The sequence below is a fragment of the Nicotiana tomentosiformis genome, chromosome 7 (genome assembly GCF_000390325.3).
Source record: "Nicotiana tomentosiformis chromosome 7, ASM39032v3, whole genome shotgun sequence".
NCBI classification, from domain to species: Eukaryota; Viridiplantae; Streptophyta; class Magnoliopsida; order Solanales; family Solanaceae; genus Nicotiana; species Nicotiana tomentosiformis.
The window spans coordinates 118,117,820-118,141,015 of NC_090818.1; the positions used below are offsets into that span (position 1 = coordinate 118,117,820).

A 23,196-nucleotide genomic window follows, 5' to 3' on the forward strand; every position below is an offset into this window, starting at 1 on the left:
CTCCAAATCTTAAGAGCGTGAACAATCGCAGCTAACTCCAAATTATGTACCGGATAATTCTTCTCGTGGGACTTCAACTGACGTAAAGCATATGCAATAACTCGCCCTTCCTGCATTAATACACAACTCAAACCAACGCGTGAAGCGTCACAATATACTCTGTACATCCCCGAACCGGAAGGCAATACTAATACTGGTGTTGTAGTCAATGCTGTCTTGAGCTTCTGAAAGCTCGCCTCACAATCATCGCACCATCGGAACGGAGCACCCTTCTGGGTTAATTTGGTCAAAGGTGCTGCAATAGATAAAAAATCTTCCACGAATCGACGATAATAACCTGCTAAACCCAGAAAACTCCTGATCTCAATCGCCGGAGTGGGACGATGCCAATTCTGAACTGCTCAATCTTTTTGGGATTAATTTTAATGCCCTCGCCCGATACAATATGCCCCAAAAATGCTATAGACTTTAGCCAAAACTCACACTTAGAGAACTTAGCATATAGCTTTTGTTCCCGCAATATCTGAAGCACCACTCTCATATGTTGCTCATGCTCCTCCTTACTGCGCGAGTAGATCAAAATGTCATCAATGAAGACAATGACAAACGAATCAATATATGGCCTGAATATCCTGTTCATGAGATCCATAAACGCTGCCGAGGCGTTAGTTAAACCGAAAGACATCACCAGAAACTCATAATGATCATATCTAGTCCGGAAAGCAGTCTTCGGAACATCTGAATCCAGAATCTTCAACTGATGGTACCCTAACCTCAAGTCGATCTTAGAGAATACCCTAGCACCCTGCAACTGGTCAAATAGATCATCAATACACGGCAACAGATACTTGTTCTTAATAGTGACTTTGTTCAATTGGCGATAATCAATACACATTCGCATTGTGCCATCCTTCTTCTTTACAAATAATACCGGTGCACCCCAAGGCGATACACTTGGTCTGACGAACCTTTTGGCTAGTAACTCTTCAAGTTGTTCTTTCAATTCTTTCAATTCTTTCGGGGCCATGTGATACAGTGGAATAGATATAGGCTGGGTATCTGGAGCCAAGTCAATACAAAAATCAATATCACAATTAGGTGGCATACCTAGAAGATCTGAAGGAAATACATCAGAGAACTCCCAGACTACAGGCACTGAATCAATATCCGGAGTCTCTGCGGTATTATCCCGAACATAAGCTAGATAAGCCGAACAACCCTTCTCAACCATATGTTGAGCCTTTATAAAAGAAATAACCCGATTAAATGAACTAACAGACGAACCCTTCCACTCCAGCTTAGGCAATGCTGGAATAGCTAAGGTAACAGTTTTGGCATGAAAATCTAGAATAGCATGATATGGAGATAACCAGTCCATACCCAGAATAGTTTCAAAATTGGTCATCTCGAGCAATAAGAGATCCGCTCTAGTTTCATAACCACAAAATGTAATAATACAAGACCGGTAGATCCGGTTCACAATAACAGAATTGCCCACAGGAGTGGACACATAAACAGGAGTACTCAAGGACTCACGAGAAACACCCAGGAATGGAGCGAATAGAGATGACGCATATGAATACGTAGATCCCGGATCACATAATACTGAGGCATCTTTACTGCAAACAGAAATAATACCTGCAATCACGGCATCTGAGGCCTCTGCATCTGGTATGGCCGAAAAAGCATAGAATTGAGCTGGAGCGCAAACTGGCTGGCATCCACCTGGCTGACCTCCACCTCTAGGACGACCTCTACCCACCTGTCCTCCACCTCTTGGTGTCGGACTACTGGTGGATCAACTGGTCCGGTAAGCATAGGCTGCTGATCATGATGCACTGGTCTACCCCGCAACCTGGGGTAGAATCTCTGTATGTGACTGGGATCCCTGCACTCATAACAACTTTGCGGTGCAATAAGCCGCTGACTAGAAGTCTGGCCGTGGGACCTAAATACCCACTGGAAGAACTCTGAATAGCTGGTGGACGATAAGAACTCTCTAGTATAGCACTGAAATAAGGTCGTATTGGAGCACCTCGAGGAGGCGGTGGTGCTGGATATGAAGGCCTGCTGGACTGCCCTCTCACGAACTGACCTCTGCTCCCAGACGGAGCACCTCTGAACTCTCCAGTATACCTAACCTGCTTATCTCTAGTAACCTGCTCTCGGCTACGCTGACGTACACCCTCAATCCTCTGGGCTATCTCCACGACTAGCTCATAAGAAGTACCCATCTCAACCTCTCGAGCCATAGTGGCCTGAATGCCAGTATGTAAACCAGCTACAAACCTCCGTACTCTCTCCGCCTCATTAGGGAGTATAATAAGTGCATGGCGAGATAATTCAGAGAACATCGCCTCGTAATCGGTCACTGACATCTGACCCTCCTGGAGTTGCTCAAACTGAAACCCTAATTATTCCCTTTGGGAGGGTGGAATATACATGTCCAGGAAGATACAGGTGAATCTGTCCCAAGTCATGAGAGGAAAATCTATCGGTCTGCCAAGAACATAAGACTGCCACCATCTACGGGCTCTGCCCTCTAGCTGAAAAGTAGCAAAGTCTACCCCATGAGACTCCAATATCCTCATGTTGTACAGTATATCCTTACACCGATCAATGAAATCCTAGGGATCCTCGTGTAGCTCATCCCCAAAGACAGGAGGATGTATTCTAGTCCATCTGTTCAATAGTTTCTGCGAATCAGCGGCTGCAGCTAGCCTGGGCTCAGGTATAGCTGCTGTCACTGGCTGGGCTCCACCCACGAGTAGTGCACCCTGGGTCTGATATACAGCAGCTGCTTGTCCATGAGCCTGTGTGGTAGGGGTTTGTGCTTACCCGCCCGCCTGAGATGTGGCTGGGTCTACCGAAAATAAACCGGCCTGAGTCATAGTGTCCATGAATCGCAGCATACGACCCATAACGTCCTGAAATCCCGGTGCAGATGTGAAATCCACCGGAGCTGGCTCTACCACAGGTACTTCACCCTGCTCCTTAATAATGGGATCCTCTGCTTGACCCACTTGTGGAATAACTGGAATAGTCCTGTGACGTCCTCGCCCTCTACCACGGGCTGGAGTCCTCCCTCGGCCTCTAGCAACTGGGGGAGTAGCTCCTCCCTGGTCTGGAACCTTATTAGAGCGTGTTCTCACCATCTGTGAGAGAATAAGAGAAGGATATTTAGTACTACATCAATTTTACGGTGGAATATAAAGAAAGGTAGTTTCCTAACACCCTATAGCCTCTCGAAGATAAGTACAGACGCCTCCGTACCAATCCGCAAGACTCTATTAGGCCTGCTCACAACTTGTGAGACCTACGTGAACCTAGTGCTCTGATACCATGTTGTTATGACCCAATTTCACCTATAGGCAAGCCAACTAATAAATTAAACGTATATAAATTAAATTTAAATCCAAGAAAAATAATAAGACACCGAATTCTACTAATGTGTGTGCCAAGACCTGGTGTCACAAGTGTATGACCATCTAGTAGATTATACAAAACTCTAAATACTGCCTGAAATGAAAATAGACAGAATAAAAATAATACAAGAAGAGGCACTGGTAGCTGTAGGATGGCAAGGCATCTCACCACTATGCCCCTGGATAACGAAGATGTGCGATGATAGGTCCTCCACTAGTATTTGTCTCAGATCCTGCACAAAAAATGTAGCAAATGTAGCATGAGTACGTAAACAACATGTACCCAGTAAGTGCAGCAAATCTTAAATTACTATACGAAATTATTCCCAAATTCAGAATTCCAAACGGACTTCAATTACTCAAAAACCTACTCCAAACCAAATTTAAAGAACTTTTAACCTTCAAATAGTTGATTTTTACTATTAAGCGCCAAAACGCTCTCGGGTTATCCAAAACCCGATTCAAACATACACCCAAGTCTGAAATCATCATACGAACCTATTGGAACCGTCAAATCCGATATCGTTTTCTCAAAATGTTGATCGAATTCAAACTTGGACTTTTAAGGCTAACTTAAGGAACCAAGTGTTCTGATTTCAACCCAAACACTTTTAAATCCCGAACCAACCATCCCCGCAAGTCATAAATCAATAAAAGCACATTCGGAGAGTTTTATTTTAGAAAATGGGGTTCTAAAAATAAAAATGACTGGTTGAGTCATTACACTTTGATTTCTTATTCTCTTTAAGTTCAATTTAGTTTGGGACTAAGGCATAGTTGTTATTGTTGTTGTTAGCATTTCTCGTAGTATCTTCTTTGCTGATGCACTTAACGCCATTCAGGAAATCAACATATACTTGTCTTAATTCTTCCTTTTTGTAATCTATGGTTAATTCAAGATGATATTCACAAACAAAATATATGGTTTGTATTCTGTGTTTAATCTTAGGCTTCGATCTCTATTACTACCTGAGTTTCCCTTGTGTCGATTTTCTTATTGCATTGTTATTTTATTTTTGTTACTGTAGGGAAATGACACTGAAAAATAACGATAATAATACTACAATAATATTATTTTTAAGCAGATACAAAAATTGGCTTGAGTCGTGATGGGCACTATCCTAAGAAACTATTTCAGCAATGTGAAATGTTTCCCTAGGATTAAACAAACCCATCTCTATTTATTTAGAGGATACAAGAATCAACAAAATTAAATAATACCAATAAGTTTTGGAATAAACCGGAGGGAAGAAATAATTTCAACAGATAATGATTTGGCCAATAGTGGGAATAATAATTATAGTAATGATTAGCCAAAGAAGAAAGCAATGATTAGCTAAGAAAAGTGTAACGAAGACCAATTTTTGTTGATATCTCTTACGGATGAACAAGAAGGCTATTTATAGAGATACTAGAATCTTCTTAAATTGCCAAGTGTTTAATTGCATGAAAGATGATTGCCACTTATTTTTTGCTTAGCCATTTGGCTTCATATCTACATACAAAAGGCCACATGGTAGATATTCATAGCCACTTGGAAATAGGTAGGACACTTGTAAAATAAAAAGACACATGGCAGTTTAATTTTTGAAAATACCGCCATAATTCCCACATATTTTCAAAAACTTATAGGAAAAAGATAAAGGAATGAAAGAATTAACACCTTGTTGGATTTGGATGGTCCAAATGTAATAGGTTTGGTGTCTTCTGGACTATGAACCAAACTTAGACCAATAAAATTTAACTCACAGAATTACTGGTGAAGTATAGTATTTGTATGAACCAATAATTCTTATTGTAAGTCAGAGATTTTATCAATCACATTTTGACCCCCGGTAATTTTGTTGTTCAATACGGTTTTGCGCCCAATAGGCCATGAGCGTGCCTGGTTATTCATGAGAGCTCTAGAGACTATGCCAAAAATCTCATAGGAGCGGCCCAATTCACTCTCATATAGGCGAATTCATCAAGTGTATACGGCTTTTAAATACACCATTTATACGGACTATGAATTTCATTAAGAGTTATAACTCAACCTCTCAATTGGTAGCAGTCAAGCACTTTCTTTTAGTGCTTCAGTGCCAATATCGATTTGTTATTACCTATATGAACCTACTTCATGGGATCTCCAATCACATAGATTGGGTTACCATCTCTATTGACAGCATGTCGGCCTTAACCCCATCTCTTTTGAGGTTTGAAGAATTAATTTTCTTCCCACAGGTTTAGTCAGAGGATCGGCCAAATTTATCTCTCACTTCACATAGTCAATGAAAATTATTGCATCTCTAAACAGTTGTTTAATGACATCATGTCTCAATTTCATGTGTCTACTTTTACAATTATAAGATTAATTCTTTGCAATAACTATTACCGCTTGACAATCACAAACATAGACACAGGAGACAATACGTCCTTTATTAAAGGGATATTAGCTAAGAAGTTTCTTAGCCACTCAGCCTCAGAACCAGCTAATTCCAGAGCTACAAATTCTGATTCCATAATCGATCTAGCAATGATCGTCTGTTTAGTTGATTTCCATGATATTGCACCACCACCAAGGGTGAATACATAACCACTAGTGAATTTTATCTCATCTGAATCAGAGATCCAGTTTGCATCATTGTATCCTTCTAAAGTAGAATAAAATCCACTATATAGGATACCATAATTCATGGTTCCTCTCAAATATTTCATTAGTCTATCTAATGCAGATCAATGCTCTATGTTGGGATTATGAGTATATCTACTCAGTTTACACACAACATAAGCTATATCAGGCCTTGTAAAATTCATTAAATGTATCAGACTCCCAATAATTTGCGCATATTTAGACTGAATAACTGGGTCACCATTATTCTTTTTCAACTGAGAGTTAGCATCAAAAGGAGCGCTCACAGATGTGACATTAAAATATTCAAACTTCTTAAGAAGTCTCTCAGCATAATGTTCTTGTGACAACATTATTCCATCTTCATTCCATATAATTTTAACTCCCAATATTGTATTTACTTCACCCAGATATTTCATATCAAAATTAGCAGACAAAAATAATTTAGTACTTTGCACAATATTTAAGCTTGTACCAAATATAAACATGTCATCAACATATAGACATATTATCACATAATCATTGTCTACCACTTTAGTATAAACACATTTATCCACCTTCACTGAAGAAAAATTGTCTCTCGGTAAGACTTGTTCAAATTTCTCATATCACTACTTAGGAGCTTGTTTAAGGCCATAAAGAGATTTAATTAATTTACAAACTTTATTTTCTTGTCCAGGAATGACACAACCTTCAGGTTGAACCATATAATTTTTTTTTTTTAAATCACCATTTAGAAAAGCAGTTTTGACATCCATTTGGTGGATAAAAAGCTTACGGATTGAAGCTAAGGGAATTAAAACTCGAATAGAAGAAATTCTAGTCACTTGTGCAAATGTATCAAAATAATCTATATTTTATTTTTGAGAAAATCATTTTGCTTTTAACCGAGCTTTATATTTATCTAAAGATCCATCAGGATTAAATTTCTTTTTGAAAATTCATTTACAACCAATAGGCTTTGCACCAGGAGGTAAATCAGTTAAAATCCATGTGTTATTTTTCAAAATAGAATTGATTTCAACTTTTATTGCCTCTTTCCAATATTTAGCATCTAAAGAAGATATAGCTTCAAAATAATTAGATGGTTCATTATCGACAAGAAAAGTTTGAAAATCATTTTCATAAGAAAAATATTCTTTCCTAAGCCTTTTCCTCCTTCTCAGTTCCTCATTAGAGGTAATTTCACTATTTATTTTAACAGGTATATGAGAAATTTTATCAGACAATGGACAAATATATTCAAAGAACTCAACATTCTTTGTCTCAATTATAATATTGCAATCAAGCACATCACTTTTTAAAACAATAAATCTATATGTAGCACTATGTTCAGCATATCCAATAAGCATACAATGAGCAGTTTTAGAACCTATTTTTCTCTTTTTAGGTTCAAGCAAAAGAACTTTAGCAAGATACCCCCACACTTTTAAATATTTCAAGTTAAGTTTATAACCCCTCCACAATTCATACGGAGTTTTGCCAGTTCTTCTATGTAGTATTCTATTTTGTAAGTGACATGCAGATAAAATAGCTTCACCCCATAAATTATCAGGAGCATTAGAACTAACTAACATAGAGTTCATCATCTCTTTCAATGTTCTATTTATCCTTTCAGCTACTCCATTTGACTCAGATGAATAAGGTGGAGTTACTACATGAATAATTCCATTCTTTTCACAAAAATCATTTAAAGACAAATATTCCCCACCTCTATCACATCTAATTTTCTTAATTTTTCTACTAAGTTGATCTTCAACCTCAGTTTTATAAGAAATAAAAGCATTAAAAGCATCATCTTTATTTCTAAGCAAATACAACTTAGTATATCTAGAAAAATCATCAATAAAAGTCACATAATATCTTTTACCACCTCTAGTCATAGTCTGCTTTAAATTGCCTAAATCAGTGTGAATCAAGGATAACAATTCAGTTTCTCTATTTATAGAAAAATAAGTGTTTTTAGTACTTTTAGCTTCAGCACATATTTCACACTTGTCAATATTATTTGAGTCTAAACCAGATATTAATCCTAGTGACTGCATTTTTTTTATATACGCGACATTAGTATGTCCGAGTCTAGCATGTCATAAAGAAACAGATTCAACCATATAAGCAGAAGAAGATGCATTTTCATTGCTAATATTAGAAATATTAAGCAGAAATAAACCATGGTTATAATATCCATTGCCCACAAAAATATCATTTTTGGTCAATACGGCCTCATTATTTTCAAAGAAAACCTTTACTCCAACTTTTTCTAATAACCCCACAAAAACCAAATTGGTTGGGATATTAGGGACATGTAATACATCACTCAATGCTAGAGTTATACCATATGTGAGTTTGAGAAGAATTTTTCCTTTCCCAAGAACGCGAGTTGTTCTTGAGTCACAAAGATAAGTAGTTTCTTCTCCTTCCTCAACTTGGGTGTAATTTTTTTCTGCACAAATGTGCCTACTAGCACTCGAGTCTATCACCCAATCTCTCACATTGGCCACATTATTAATTTGGAAAATGACCGCAACAATTATATTATCTGCTTTAGTCAAATTTAATTTTGACTTAGCGAGATTATCATTTATCCCAACTTTTCTCTTGCATTGAGGTGCATTTTTCTTGAAGGTTTTAATATTAGCATTGGATATGTAACCATGTCTATTCATATACCTGTGTTTTGACATTAGTGTCTGCCAAAGTTATGGATGCAATAACGTATTTGCAACACCGTGGATAACTGGAAGGACAACTGGAATAGTAGCAGCAGAGTCAACACCAAAATTGGTAGCACTATCAAAAATTTCCGTAGTGGTATTACTTGACATAGTTTCTTAGATTGTAGGGAAATGATACCGAAAAATAACGATAATAATACTACAATAATATTATTTTTAAGAAGATACACGAATTGGCTTGAGTCGTGCTAGGCACTGTCTTAAGAAACTATTTCAGCAATGTGAAATATTTCCCCAGGATTAAACAAGCTCATCTCTATTTATTTAGAGGATATAGGAATCAGCAAAATTAAATAATACCAAGAAATTTTGGAATAAGCCGGAGGGAAGAAATAATTTCAACAGATAATGATTTGATCAATAGTGAGAATAATAATTATAGTAATGATTAGCCAAAGAAAAAAGCAATGAGTAGCTAAGAAAAGTGTAACAAAGCAAGAAGGCTATTTATAGAGATACTAGGGTTTTCTTAAATTGTCAAGTGTTTAATTGCATGAAAGATGATTGCCACTTATTTTTGGCTTAGCAATTTGGCCTCATATCTTCATGCAAAAGGTCACATGGTAGATATTCATAGCCATTTGGAAATAGGGAGGACATTTGTAAAATAGAAAGACACATGGCTATTTAATTTTTGAAAATACTGCCACAGTTACTGTTCTTGCCTTCATTATTTTCAACTTGGCTTCTTCATTGCTGTTTTTCTTTTTCAAACCTTTTGTGAATCACTTTTCTTGAGCGGGGGTATATCGGAAACAACCTCTCTACCTCTACAAGGTAGAGGTAAGTTCTGCGCACAAATTACCTTCCCCAGACCCCCACATTGTATGAATATATAGGATATGTCTTCGTTGTTGTTGTATTCACAAACAAAATCTAAAACAACTCACTTAATTGTGGTGCAGTTCCCTTTGCTCTCAAGAAGTGGACTTCTAGAAAAGCTTATGAGCGAATCGACAAAAGAGGATGGATCGGTATGCGTTCTGCAGCTTACTGATATACCTGGTGGAGCTAAAGCATTTGAGTTAGTAGCCAAATTTTGTAATGGTGTTAGATTTGAACTTACACCTCTAAATGTAGCGAGTCTTAGATGTGCATCTGAGTATTTACAAATGACCAACAAATACGGGAAGAAAATCTAGTTACACAAACTGAAGCTTTTCTGAATGATGTATTTGGAAATTGGTCAGACACAGTAAAAACACTAGAAACCTGTGAAGAAGTTTTACCGCATGCTGAAGAGCTTCATATTGTGTTGAGACGCATAAACTCGTTGGCGATGAAAGCTTGTAGCGATTCGAAGTTACTTAATTGGCCTGTAATTGGAGAATGGTAATGATAATAACACGGGTTCTGATGTATGGAATGGTATAAGTACTGGAACGAAGCCACAGCCGATGATAGATGATTGGTGGTACGAAGATGTGTCATTCCTCAGCTTACGTTTTATGCAAAGAAACATATCCCTCAAGGACACTAGCCATGCTAAACCCGCATCCACGCCATCAGAGGCAGATCAGAGGGCGCTTCTTGAAGAGATCGTGGAGTTATTACCAAAACAGAAAGGAGTAACAGAGACTAGGTTTCTTCTGAGGTTGCTCCGTACTGCTATGATGTTGCAAGCTACACTTGATGATTTGCTGATACCAAATAGTGGCTACTCAGTTGAGACTTTATATGATATAGACTGTTTTCAGCGTGTTCTGGACCATTTCTTGTTATTAGACCAGGCTTCTGCTGCTGCATCTCCATGTATAATGGAAGAAAATCAATTTGGTAGAAGGCAATCAGTCTTTGGCTTCAATAACAAGGGTGGCAAATCTGGTGGATTCATATCTTTCTGAGGTGGCGCCTGATGTTAATTTCAAGTTTCCCAAATTTCAGACCAAATACATCATTCAGATTATGCTAGGCCACCTGTGTTGTTATACAGAATAAGATTCTAATTGAAGAACCGAATATTAATTACAAATCCACTCATAATTTCACATCATGAATATTACTTATGGGATCATACAAAAAATGAATGTTGAACTTCTAATTGAAGAACCGAATACACAAGAGTCTAAGGGAGATAGTTTAGGGCGAGAACAAAGGGAGAAACTTGCTCTAAAGCAGAAACTCTGTTAACCTCATTAAGAGTTGCACGAGTGACATTGCCATCAAACATCACGACCAAAAAGAAATAGATGGACCTTCTAGTAATACTCCATATAATCCTCTAAGAAACAAGATTGATTTCAACACAAATAAAACGCCACAATCGCAAACAAATTTAAGAGATCTAACAAAACTAGGCCTTTTGATTTCTTCTTTTAGTACAAGTCTAAAAATACACTTATGCACTGAGCATTCAGAAACTAGAACTTCAAACGTACTCTACTTTCCACCTAAGTTAACAACTATCTATTTCTCGTACTGCACCTATTTCAAAATAACAACTGCATTTCTGAGAGCCAAATACCTCTGAACATAGTCATTAGGAAGCGATCTTATTATCTTGAAAACCTCGGTGTTAGCATAACGGAGTTTAGTTCGTGGGTCAAAATATGGTGCCTGCATGTCAAACATAAGAATTTTTTACCATCCAAAAATATTTGTGCTGGAAAATAATTTCTGATGGCATAAAGGACTAAGAATGCACACAACCCCTATTCAGTGATGTGACAGTAAGACAGCACAGGAAAGCAAGCAGAAATTTAGACCATATCATTCAAGGCACTCTGGGGCAAAGGTACCTTGAATCCTGTTACGTCGCATATCTTTTTGCATGGATGCATAGAAGGTGGTGATTCAATGTTAACATCTACAGGGATTGAGCAAACAAAGTCAAAACTTTGAAATACTCATTTAGCTACGAATGATTAAAAGGAATATCTGCAAAATAATGTCCCTACACTGGGAAATAAATAGACTGTTGCTCATGAAAGCATATTTTGAATGTTCAACTTGTATGATGATTGATGATAACAGTTCAGCATATAAACAAGAAAGATATCATTTCCCCATCTGCAATTTAATTCAAAATAAAATGGACTGTTCTGTAATCACTTTCTAACTGATAGTCAAAAGTCTGGGGTTTAGACTTGTTAGCAAATGTTTAGTGATGTTGCTGGAAAGTGCAGCAAATTTCAAGGCAATCTTCATCAGACTCGACAACGACAACAAAGGTGCAATGCCAGGAAAATGCATCCATATTGTAGAGTTTTCTAGGGAATCATTACCTTCACAACCTAATTATTGATAGATCTTGGCAACCACATATGCTTTGTCAACTACTAGCAACCAAAAAAATGCCAGATCACTGTAAGTAGAAGCAATATCTGCCTGAAAGCTCTTCAAACAAATTGGGTAAGAGCTACTACTACATGCTCAGGAAAAGTGGTTGCAACGGGGAATAAAATCTGATGACATGATTTGCAACTCAATATGCACTAGTAAAGAAAATTAACCAACATCCAGAACTGAACAGGAAGTTGTTCAACTCCTAGATCTTGCAGAAGTTGAAATGCAGTGTATTGAGTCAAGGAAATGATGCAATCAGTCAGAGGCATTCATTATTCCAAAAAGTCAGATAGAAGCATTCATTCCAGCTGTAGTGGTTCTATTAATATGGTTTCGGTCAGTTTCTTTTGACATTTCTAAGAAACTTGGTTAGCAGGAGCCTTGGAGTAACTGGTAAAGTTACTGCTATGTGACCAGGAGGTCACGGGTTCGAGCCGTGGAAACATCCTCTTACAAAAAATGCAGGATAAGGCTGCGTACGATAGACCCTTATGGTCCGGCCCTTCCCCGGACCCCGCGCATAGTGGGAGCTTAGTGCACCGGACTGACCTTGGTTAGGAGGTTCAGTTGCGGTTCTCAAGAATAGGCCACTGAACTGAGCGAAAAACTTACTCTTGTGTCTAATATCAAGCGCTCTTATGTCTTTCTTAATAAATTCTCAAGTTGGTATCAGAGCAGAAAGAGTCCTCTATCTTCTTTTTATCAAAGGTCTACCATTGGGTCAAGTAGACTCCTACATGAACTCCACGATGCTTTCAAACCACTTTGAAATTTCCATTTCATCCTTTGCCCTATGTATTTTTTTTTTTGGATTCCTACCCAATGTCTGGTACCCACATTGGGGCCCTGAATAATCTGGATTCCTGTGACGTCAAACCCATTAAAGGGGGAGCGCTCCCTACCTTTGGTCAAGGATGGAGGTAGCCTATCCATCCATATGTCTCATATATATTAGTGGCTTCAGCACATTGTGACTGTCAAGTACATAAATGTGGACATGGGGTTATCTTCAATGCTCCAAGTGCTATATATTAGACATTCACCAAGTCAAGGTTTACTAAAAAAAGAAACAATCAAACTATAGAATATTCTAATTTAGATTGGATCACAGACCAGTTGATCAGTCATCTATCTCTGAAGACTATGTTTATTTTAATGAAAATCTTGTATCATGAAAACTAGAAACCAGAACATTGTTACTTGATCTTAGAGCAGTTGCTAAATGTCGAACCATCACTGCAAGTACTTGGGAACTCATACAAATAAAACAATTGCCTCAAGAATTGATATTTGGAGATAAAAAAATATAGTGAGATAATCATAGCACTCCATATAGCTTCCACCATAGTGTTTGTGAAGTAACTCAGAGTATAAAAATAGATTGTCGTTTGAAAGAAAGCTCTTTCCAAGGAAGATATGATAGAATTTGTCAGCACACTGGACCAACTAGCATTCTTTAATTTGGAAAAAATAACCAACTAGTAAACATCACAAATGCCGTGAGAGGACCACACAATCAGTATATTTATGACAAACTTGGAGTATATAAAAATTCTATTCTCCACCTTAAAGAGGAGTGTTGAAATTATTAACAATATAGATAAAAGCTCAAAAAGTCAAGCACACCCATTGGAGAATTAATGATATGAATAACAATCAAGAAGTCAAGCATGCCCAATAAATGCATGACGTGTGACATCGAGGTCTCATATTATATGTTCCGCACAAAATCAACTTAGGCCGCCTTTTTCCTTGTTCTCTACACTCTGTCTTTGTCTGCCATCTTCAAAAGAAGTAGAAGATCCGTCACACTACCGCCACCACCACCCCAAATATCTCTCTCTCGCAGATATAACAATACTGCCATCAAGTATCATTAACAACCTTTGGGTGGGAAAAGAAGTATCAATGAATGGTTTAGTAATTTGATTGTCGTGATCGAATAAGTACGAAATTGAACTTAACTTTCTATCAAGTTAGGCACAACAAGAATTCGATGTGAAATTGTTTGGGCATTTCAATTTGGATCTAAGATGTTTTCATCAAAAGTAGTTTATGCTACATCTAATTCTTGTCTATATGCTCATTGGATACAATAAACCAAATTTTCAAACCAAGTTAACCGATCAACCTCAAGATTGAATCAAACCGAACCAACAAAAGTTTGGTTACACATCAGTTTTTTCTTTAAGCAAACTAAAATATTTGGATACCAACAGAATTAAGACTCAGCAAATGAACCAAACTGAATAAGTATAGCTATATCTTGCAAAAAACTAGAACACAGCCCTATTCTACATTACAGGCAAAGGAATTGAAACGCAAAATGCATGATTCCAGATTAAATTTACGATGTAATCCTAGTCTGCTTATGCCACAAATCTCATAATGCCCACGAAATAAACTCAAAACAATTTCGCTTAATGACGGAAAATGAAAATGCAGCAGCGCAAAAAAGTTTTGCTAATCATAAACGTTAGGTATGTTAGCATTTTTGAGTCAGTACATTATAACACAACAACCTACTTGAACTAAGAGATTGGAGATTTCAATTAATGAAATCAACCTTTGAAAAACAATTCAAGTATGAGATTTCAACCTTAGATATTTGTTGCAAAAGCTTAATTGACAGCAAAAAATAGGGTATAGGTGAAAGATTGAGACTCACAAGTAGGTAAGTCAGGAGGATAATTTTCGTAATTTTCAGCTTGAATGATCTGCTTGAGATGCTTCCAATGACGGCCTCTAGCCTGTCCTTTAGGGTACTTGTCGTACATCTGAATCTTCTTGAATGTCATGTGAGTTGGCAGTACTAGCTCTGCTTCTATCACTTCCCGCTCCATCTATAGCGGCGAACCGATTTGCTGATGATTGTCCCCAGGGAATACGGGTGTTTTACTTGTTGGGCTTGGACGTCATTCCGATTCACCAATTTGGATGAAAGTGCTGAAATGTTTGATAAAAAGTGCTGATAAGCATTTTTTCTATTATTTGGGATCGCATGTGAAAGTTAAGATTATGGACTAAATGTGATGACCAAATCACCAGAAATGTTCAAGGCTTAGTAAGGTGTTTGAGATTCCCAACGGACTCCATTACTTGAACCTAAATGAAAGCTAGCATTTTAAGAAGTTTCATTAATAAAAGAGGACGTAGCAGTCATATTATTTCAAGAGATTAAGCCAAGGCTCATCTTTTGTGGTCCGGATAATTCTAAGATTTCCATAACCCATATAAAATTAGGCGCAACAGATAGATATATCCAACACGCTGTTTACGACCAAATGACCGAACATGATAGGTATTTACCAAATTCTTACCATGGACTAACCAAGAGTGAGTTTGAAAACTAGTAATTAAGTAACAACAATTAGCAACAATTATACAAGGTTCAAATATCAAGATATGAATAAACATATTATAGGACTAATTCGTTGCATTAACACTCCATCTGAAGCAGTGATATTAGCTTGAACTAAATTAATTGAACAGTGCATTCATAAATCACGATATACTACTCATAGGGAGGAAGTTTTAATTAATTGCAAATTTGAGATCAATAGCTACTGAAATTAGAAATACAGGCTGTAACATTGCAAATAATTAATTATGAACCCTCATGTCATTATAAGATGAATTCCAAAATCCAACAACTTCTACAATAACCACAGGGAATAGCTGAATGACTGAAACAACTTGAATGATGTTTAAATCTGCCAGACCCGACCTCCAACACAAATATCCTTTCAAATATGCTAACTTCAACCAGCCTTCATAGATTCACAAAAGCACCAAACAAACTTTCAAATTACTCAATTATAATCGATAGCTCACTAACACTTGAACCTTTAATGGAAGCACATTCAGCATTAGGTATTGATCAGAAAAGAGAGAAACAAACAGAATTTGAGGCTTAGGCAAGCCAGATCTAAATCAGCAGGAATACAACAAAGTTTTATCCATAAATTCGAAATAAAAGGACAGGTGAGGATTTACATACCTAAAGCACGGAAACAGCAGCGCAAAAACCAAATAAAAGCCTAGAACTCTTATTTGTAAGCGAAGAAGAAGAAACGACGTAGTATTGATATGATACTACGTCGTTTGGGTGCCTGAAAGTCAAGGTTAGGAGGCCGGACAATTAATCAAATGACTTTTATTTTAATTATGTTCTTAACCTATGATTAATTCCTAAATGCAATTAACACACTAAATGAAAGATAAACTATTTTTTGATGATTTTTATGATTTAAAACATTTCTAAATATACATGAACAATGCGAATAAATGCAAAACAAATAAAAGAAAAACTTCTAAAATTCTATAAAAATAATTAAAATTATTTTTGGACTATTTTTAGTAAGTAATTTCTTATGTGGGGGAAAAAATTAGGTGCTCACAATAGAAAAACTAAATATGGTAAGAAAATCGGGACAAACAACTAAGAGAAACGTAGCTATGTCAGCGTGTATGTGCATAGTCTTTCGGAATATGAACCAATCTTGGTTGAAGATTTTGTAGTGCATGTATTGCTTGAAGCTTCATCTCAATAGCAATTCATATAATCTTGTTCTTTTCCTTTTTCGAGTGAGTTGAGCAAGGAGGATGAGGTTGTCCACAAGTTCACTGTTGAGCTTTGATATGTTTGCTGAGATGTGTAAAAGTTATTTTTCCTCCTTAAATGCAGAGCTCTAATACAAGTCAAAGGTACATGATCAGCACTTAATATGTATGATTATCTTGTCTCAACTTTTTTGTCAGGATTTGGGTAAAAATATGTAAGTTGTTCCAGCTCGTCGCTAAGTTGGTGAAAGGAAAGATGCCTGTCTAGTGTAGAATTTGACAGTACTACTTTTCCTTCATCAGTCTAAGAAGAAAATATAGTGAAAACATTTTCTAGTATCAACTTTATATATTATCCCGTGCTTGGCTCTATTAACATTCATTTGTTAACCAAATTCATTTCTGTTTTTGCTTCTTGCCTAAGGTGGGGTGGGTGTATGTTAAACTTTCCATCTGGAACTTGATGAGCATGAAAAGATACGTTTTACTCCTAGTCCTAGTGATCTGTAGATATGTTTCTGAAAATGGACATTCAAAATATAGGTGTTCTATTGTTTCAGGGTTACACGAGCTTCCTTCACACACGCAAATAGCACACGAGCTTTAATTCCTTGAACATAGTATCGCAGGGCTCAGGCATCAAGAACATAGTAGATATTGAGAGCAGACAGCAAGAATATCATCTTGTCTCTCTTCCATCAAAGCGATTGTTTGAAATTTCACCATATCAAGAGTTATCGGTATACTAATTTAGGGAAATATACAACAAATCCTGCAATAATAATTTTCTATCCCACTTCGTTGGAAATTCTTGTGTATTTATTGGACTTTTGAATTTAAAATTCAAATAAATTGATTTTTCTTTCCCATGTCCAAGTCCTTGATAATATATAAATATATAGTGTACATAATTGCACGTCCTAAATCAAAGACATGAAAGGGACAAGTGCTTAAAAGGCTCCAAAAGAGCCTTCTCTCTTCAGATATGGGAACAATTCCACTTCCAACTCCAAAATAACAAACTATCTTACAGATACATCCCACGACTAAGTTGTCTACACACTTTTTTTTTGTTTCCCACCATGTATCCGTATTGGAGCTCAACTATATCCAGATTCGCGTCGCATAGGGCCTCATTCGGGGGAAGCGTTCCCTACCAAGGATTTTTCCATACCCAAGACTCGAACCCGAGACCTCTAATTAAGGGAAGAGCAGCCTCATCCGCTACACCACATCCTTTGACGGTGTCTACACACTCTTTTGCCATACAGACAGCTAACCAACTCCACATGTACCTAATAAACATTTCAAGTGTTAGATGCTCACAAAGTTTTAAGACACGACATGATGGTTTCTATTGCTACCTTATACTAACTTTTAATTGCTTGCCACCACAAAAATAAAATAAAAATGGAACCTAATTCAATGTTGTGTTAATTAGTTGCATACATCTTGATAGTTCAGATATTGTTATTCATGATATTGATCCGATTCAAGATCATTGAGAGGTAAATATTCATTCATCGAATTTACCAGCTAAAGATTTATCATCTATATGGATTAAATACTGAGTTATTGTGAAATAAAAAACCGATGAGACTATGAAAGTAAATATTCTTGCATTTATTGCTACTTCACTATTTATTCTAGTTCCTATCTCTTTTCTACTTATCATTTACGTAAAAATTATACGTCAAAACAATTAATTATTAACTAATTTGAATGAACTTGACTTATGCTTTCTTAGCCACAATTGACGAAATAAAATGAATTTTTTTTCTTTTTCATGTCTTAAATGAAATGAGTGAACTAGAATCGGCAGAATTTTAGTAGATACATTGTATATGGTAGAAAGAAATAGATTCATTGTGTTTTTATTTGTTTTTAAATTAAGTGCAGTCCCTCAGAAAAAATACTTGTATGGAGAACAAAAACCTCAATTAGGGTTTCTGATCCAAATTATAGGATTTTGTCTGGCAAGGGCGTTAAATTGTGACCTAAAATAGTAGTGATATCAACATAGATGAATTCAAGATTTAGAATTAATGGGTATCAGAAAGAAATTGATCTTATTTATATGTGTGCATTTAAACATTAATCATATATGTATGTATAGTTCGAGCAAAAAATAATGGACCAAAATTTGACGAGTGCAAAACCGGTATATAAAACTAAGGCTCGCTAGTCAAAGATAGTATAGTATTGAATCGTCTCCACAGGAATAGGTTTAAATAATGTTCTAATAAATCTTCAGCTCAACACTATCCAGGAAAATAAACTTTTGATTAATGTTATTATCGACTACAAATAAAACTAAGATTATCTATTGTAAGAAACTAATGACACTTTAATGATTAAGGAGCAGTGATTTAATAACATGGTGAGAAGTAAGGGTTGTGACAAGATATGTGATCAACTATTATTCCGGGTAACTCTGGGTAAAGTTCATCTCATTCGATTTCAACAGATGATTAGGCTACCTTAGGGATTCAAACTCTTCTTACGAATGAATGAGAGTTCCCTTAATCCACCTAATAGCAGGTCCTATGAACATATGCCCAAACACAGTGAATGAATGATCCTTCGAAGAAATCGATTATTCTTCTGAACTTGGTTAATTGATAACTCTCTAAGCTCTTTTTATTACCTAGAAAAGGCGTAAAATCAACCTAAACAATATGGCACATTGCAAATTGCAGCAACACTTCTCTTTCGATTAAAGTAAAACCACAATAGGCCTTGCAATTCAATTAATAACTCATTTAATGAATCCGGGCAATTAACAGAAAGTAAAACCCAAAATAATAGTCAAATCACAACATACATGATCACGCCCAACTTTGCCTAATAAAAAGGACTAAGCGGTCATTGTAAATATAATCCGGTTAACAAGTCCGGAGTCGAATCCCACGGGAAATTAACCTACTAAGCACAGCTACTAGATTTGCATAAGTTCAAGTAATCAATCTTTAGAAATACTAAATAACAAATTGGATGTTTACTAACTAAAGATCAAGTAATGAAAATGCAGTAATTAATAACTAATGACGAACAGGTTGTAGACAAGATTTGGAACGATCTAAGGTTATAATTTTCCCTATTGTCGGAATCCTTTTCGCCACGTTTCCTATAAATTTGCCTAAGTTTCTCTACCGATCATGAGCACTTTGAGTGTCGTAATTTTCTTATTCTTCCGAACTACGCTAGCTGATACTAAGTCACGGCTCACTTAGATGCACCAAGGTTTAGTTATTCCTAATCCCACTTTTAAACCCCCTGTATTGATCCCTCACATACGTTAGGAGTGATGTTGTTCAACAACTACCTAAATATGCATTCTCTTCCGAGCAATACACACTAAATATGCACAGTCGATTGAGAGCTCTTCAATTAACCACAATATAAACGTAGTTGAACAAATAGAGAAAAATCTACGGCGAATCTATATTAAACGTAATAGGAAAATCATCCCCCAATAGGTTCCACCAAAACCCTAGATTAGAAGTTTAGCTACTCATATTCATAGTAACAAATTCCCAAGTATTTTGCATAAATAAATTACAAAGAAAAGATGAAGGAATGTAGAACTCGATGATTCTTTCCCCCAAAAGTTGTTCCACGAGCTATTCTTGCCTCAGATCACAAAAACTCTCTCAAAAGTGGTGTTTAATGACTATTTATATGTGTAGGAAAAGACCTATATGACATAGCCCAAGTCCAACAAGAAGACGAAATAGGCTTTTAAAATCCGGATCAGGCTCGCTACGGATCTCGCCTTGCGAGGCAAAACGCGAGCTTCACTTCGCCTCAGACTCTGCAACGCAAGCCCTGCCGCATGCTTCAATCTCGCCATAACCCTTGCGTCGCGCACTTCTACGTGAGCTAAAGAGCTCACCTCGCCTGCTCTAACGCGAGCCACTGGCTTGCTTCGCCTGCTTCTTCATTTTCCCTCTACTCAATTCTTTCTTTCTTTTTTCCTATTGTTTTCGAGCATGATTTACCCTTCAACTATTCAATTTGCTCCAATTTCATCTCCAATGTACCTACACATAAAATAGACTCAATTAAGTGCAAATATAGTATAGTTTAGCATTAAAGCATCTAAAATGTAAGATAAGTAATGTACTAAAAATATGAAATTATAGCCAAACATCACTACCCCACACTTAAACGTTGCTCTTCCTCGAGCAATCAAACTACACCTTATAGACACGACCTTTTTAAGCAATTCTCTTAACTCGTCACACCAAGAATCTTTAAAATAGACTAAGCACAAGGGTGTAACATCTTCACCTCAAGATTTGACTCACAAGTACCACGCATTATTCACAACTCACTCAGTTACTCTAACACATAGGTCAATGACATTACCTTTCCTTCATGAATCAAGTGCCCTCACACAACAAAAGAGATTAGTTCCACACACAATAAAATTTAAGAACAATTAGGAACTCAAGATAGAAAGAATTCACTCTCTCTCAGAAATAACATTCATATGCTACAAAAGATACACCATAGGCTTGCCCATAGTGTACTACTCTACTAATCGAGCTCATTCAGTCTAGGATCAAGTAGGACTTTAATTGGTTGTAGTGTAGGTTGCGGGTCGGGTAGGATACATTTGGATATAAGAGTGACTACACCTCCCTAAGCACTTTAATACATATACTTTAACATTCAAGCCCATACTAATGTCAAACCATAACTCCACCTTCACATCAATGTATATTAACTCCATACTTCTATAAGCACAATTATATCAAGAGTCACCACTATTAAGGAATATTTTTCACAGCAATACAACTATTTTATTTTCAATTCAAGTGGCTTTTATTTTTTCAAAACAGTGCACCTTTCTCCTTATTTCATTAGTTCCACTCGAAAGCCAAACCAACCACCCCACACTTTAACTTTTACAAAGTTCATAATAATTCAAGTGCTAATGAGAGGCGAAAAGGTTCAAATAGATGGTTAATTCAAACAAAGGGGTAAGGCTTGTAATGTGGTTGCCAAAGAAACAGGATTACAGGATCAAAGGGGTTAACTACGTTACATAGAAATTAGGCGAGTAATCTATATATATCTGGCTCAACAAAGAAATGCCTATATCACTTTCAAGACTAAACAAGACTACTATTTCGCTTTGAAAACACACGGGGCAAGTTCTAGACATCAAATGTAATGCACAGAATAACACACAAATCTCTCACATACATGGCACATAACTCACTGAGGATTGGATTCATCAAGACACTCTAGTCAAAGCAATTAAGAAAATTTAAGATTATACAATTTAAGGTACTTAAACAAGAGTCAAAAACTGAGCCTAAGCGTCACAACCAAAGTACTCACTATTCTTGAGGCATAACAAAGTCAAGAGATATTGCTTCGATTCAATTCATCTCACAATGGCTCCAACTCCTAAAAAAATAAAACTAACTACACCCGGTTCTACCAAAACCCTTGAAAAAGAACTGCGGCACAAAGAAAAACCAAGAGAGAATTACTACATTACCTACAATTTTTTTTTCTTTAGACTTAATTCCCTCAAGAAAACTGTCTAGGAGATCCATCGTAGGGAAGAGTCCCATTTTTCTACTTTTTTTTAAAGGTTAAGACGACACTAACTAAAATAAAACAAGACTAATATTTACAAGTTACCACCCCACCCTTATATCATGCAATGTCCTCAGTGCATACACAAACTGACAAAGCAAAACAAAATGAGTAGGGTGTATGAAATCTCCCTGATCAAGCCTCGTCATCGCCTTCATCCTCGAAGGTTGCCCACTACTCATCTTATGCTTCCTCCTCCTCCTCATCATCATCATCATCATCATCCTCTGACTGCTCCGGTTCGGGCTCAGACTTCTCTGGTGTGTTGGCATCCTCATCCTATGGGAGTCTGTAGCCATCACCAAGCCCAACCAACTGCTGAGTATGAGTATTGAGCGGGAAACGCTCCTCCAAGATGGCCCTCTCCTCTGTAGTGGCCGGTCATCCCCCAATCCGAAGCTGCAAGTCCATCATCCCATATAAATAGGCCATAAAACTGTCATCGCGAGCATTGCGCTCGGCACCTGTCATTGATGGCATAACATTCTCCTCCTGAACCCGGATGCTTGTAATCTCCATTAGTCGTAGGGGCTGAGCAATGATGTGATCGAAAGCCGTCTCCTCCTCAACCTCTTCTTGTCTCAAGTACTGAGTTAACATGTTTGCAAAGGGCATTCAATCAATTCTCTTGCTAGTTCTCACTAGAGTCATCTGGTAGCGGATCAAGTGGCACACTTTCACCCTCTGGCCAGTCATGAGGAATATAACACGCACGTCCTCTCATGGCTAATAAAAGTGTCATGGTTGTAAGGTAGGAGCCGTGTATTAATCAATTTCAACCACACTTGAGCATCTGCCCTTATTTTCTTCTTAGGGAATTACTTATGGCGATTGGTTTTCTTGTCCCGAACCCAAGCCACCACAGAATTCACACCACAAAGAGTGTGTCTCAGTTCTCGATATGTAGGACGGGCGATGAAGTTGTCCAAGGGTTCCCGAGGAACATCCGGAGCACCTAAGA

The 23,196-nt window shown here is 37.0% G+C and overlaps 1 protein-coding gene and 1 pseudogene across 4 annotated transcripts; one reads left to right on the forward strand and one right to left on the reverse strand.

Annotated features, from left to right (window-relative positions):
• Positions 1-9,613: 9,613 nt before the first annotated feature.
• LOC104092660 (BTB/POZ domain-containing protein At5g03250-like) lies at positions 9,614-10,709 on the forward strand (annotated as a pseudogene).
• Positions 10,710-10,985: 276 nt separating this feature from the next.
• Positions 10,986-16,191, reverse strand: LOC104092652 (protein EIN6 ENHANCER-like). Of its 4 annotated transcripts, none has more exons than XM_009598304.4 (4): positions 16,057-16,191; positions 14,725-15,002; positions 11,510-11,577; positions 10,986-11,327 (listed from the first exon to the last, which is right to left on the reverse strand). In XM_009598304.4, the coding sequence occupies exons 2-4, from the start codon at positions 14,897-14,899 to the stop codon at positions 11,196-11,198; spliced, it is 375 nt and encodes a 124-aa protein (XP_009596599.1). In that variant the 5' UTR covers positions 14,900-15,002; positions 16,057-16,191; the 3' UTR covers positions 10,986-11,195. The 4 variants fall into 4 exon arrangements, with proteins under 4 accessions (XP_009596599.1, XP_009596597.1, XP_009596596.1 ...); XM_009598302.4 differs by lacking the exon at positions 16,057-16,191 and adding an exon at positions 15,903-16,039; XM_009598301.4 differs by lacking the exon at positions 16,057-16,191 and adding an exon at positions 15,784-16,029.
• Positions 16,192-23,196: the final 7,005 nt, after the last annotated feature.

Excerpts from the sequence above, each read along its gene's own strand:
- LOC104092652 (XM_009598304.4), bottom strand. The coding sequence starts at position 14,899 with ATGGAGCGGGAAGTGATAGAAGCAGAGCTAGTACTGCCAACTCACATG. Across the intron at positions 11,578-14,724 it reads TCCTCCTGACTTACCTACTT|ATGTTAACATTGAATCACCA; the intron begins GTGAGTCTCAAT and ends CAATCCCTGTAG. Across the intron at positions 11,328-11,509 it reads GCGACGTAACAGGATTCAAG|GCACCATATTTTGACCCACG; the intron begins GTACCTTTGCCC and ends TTTGACATGCAG.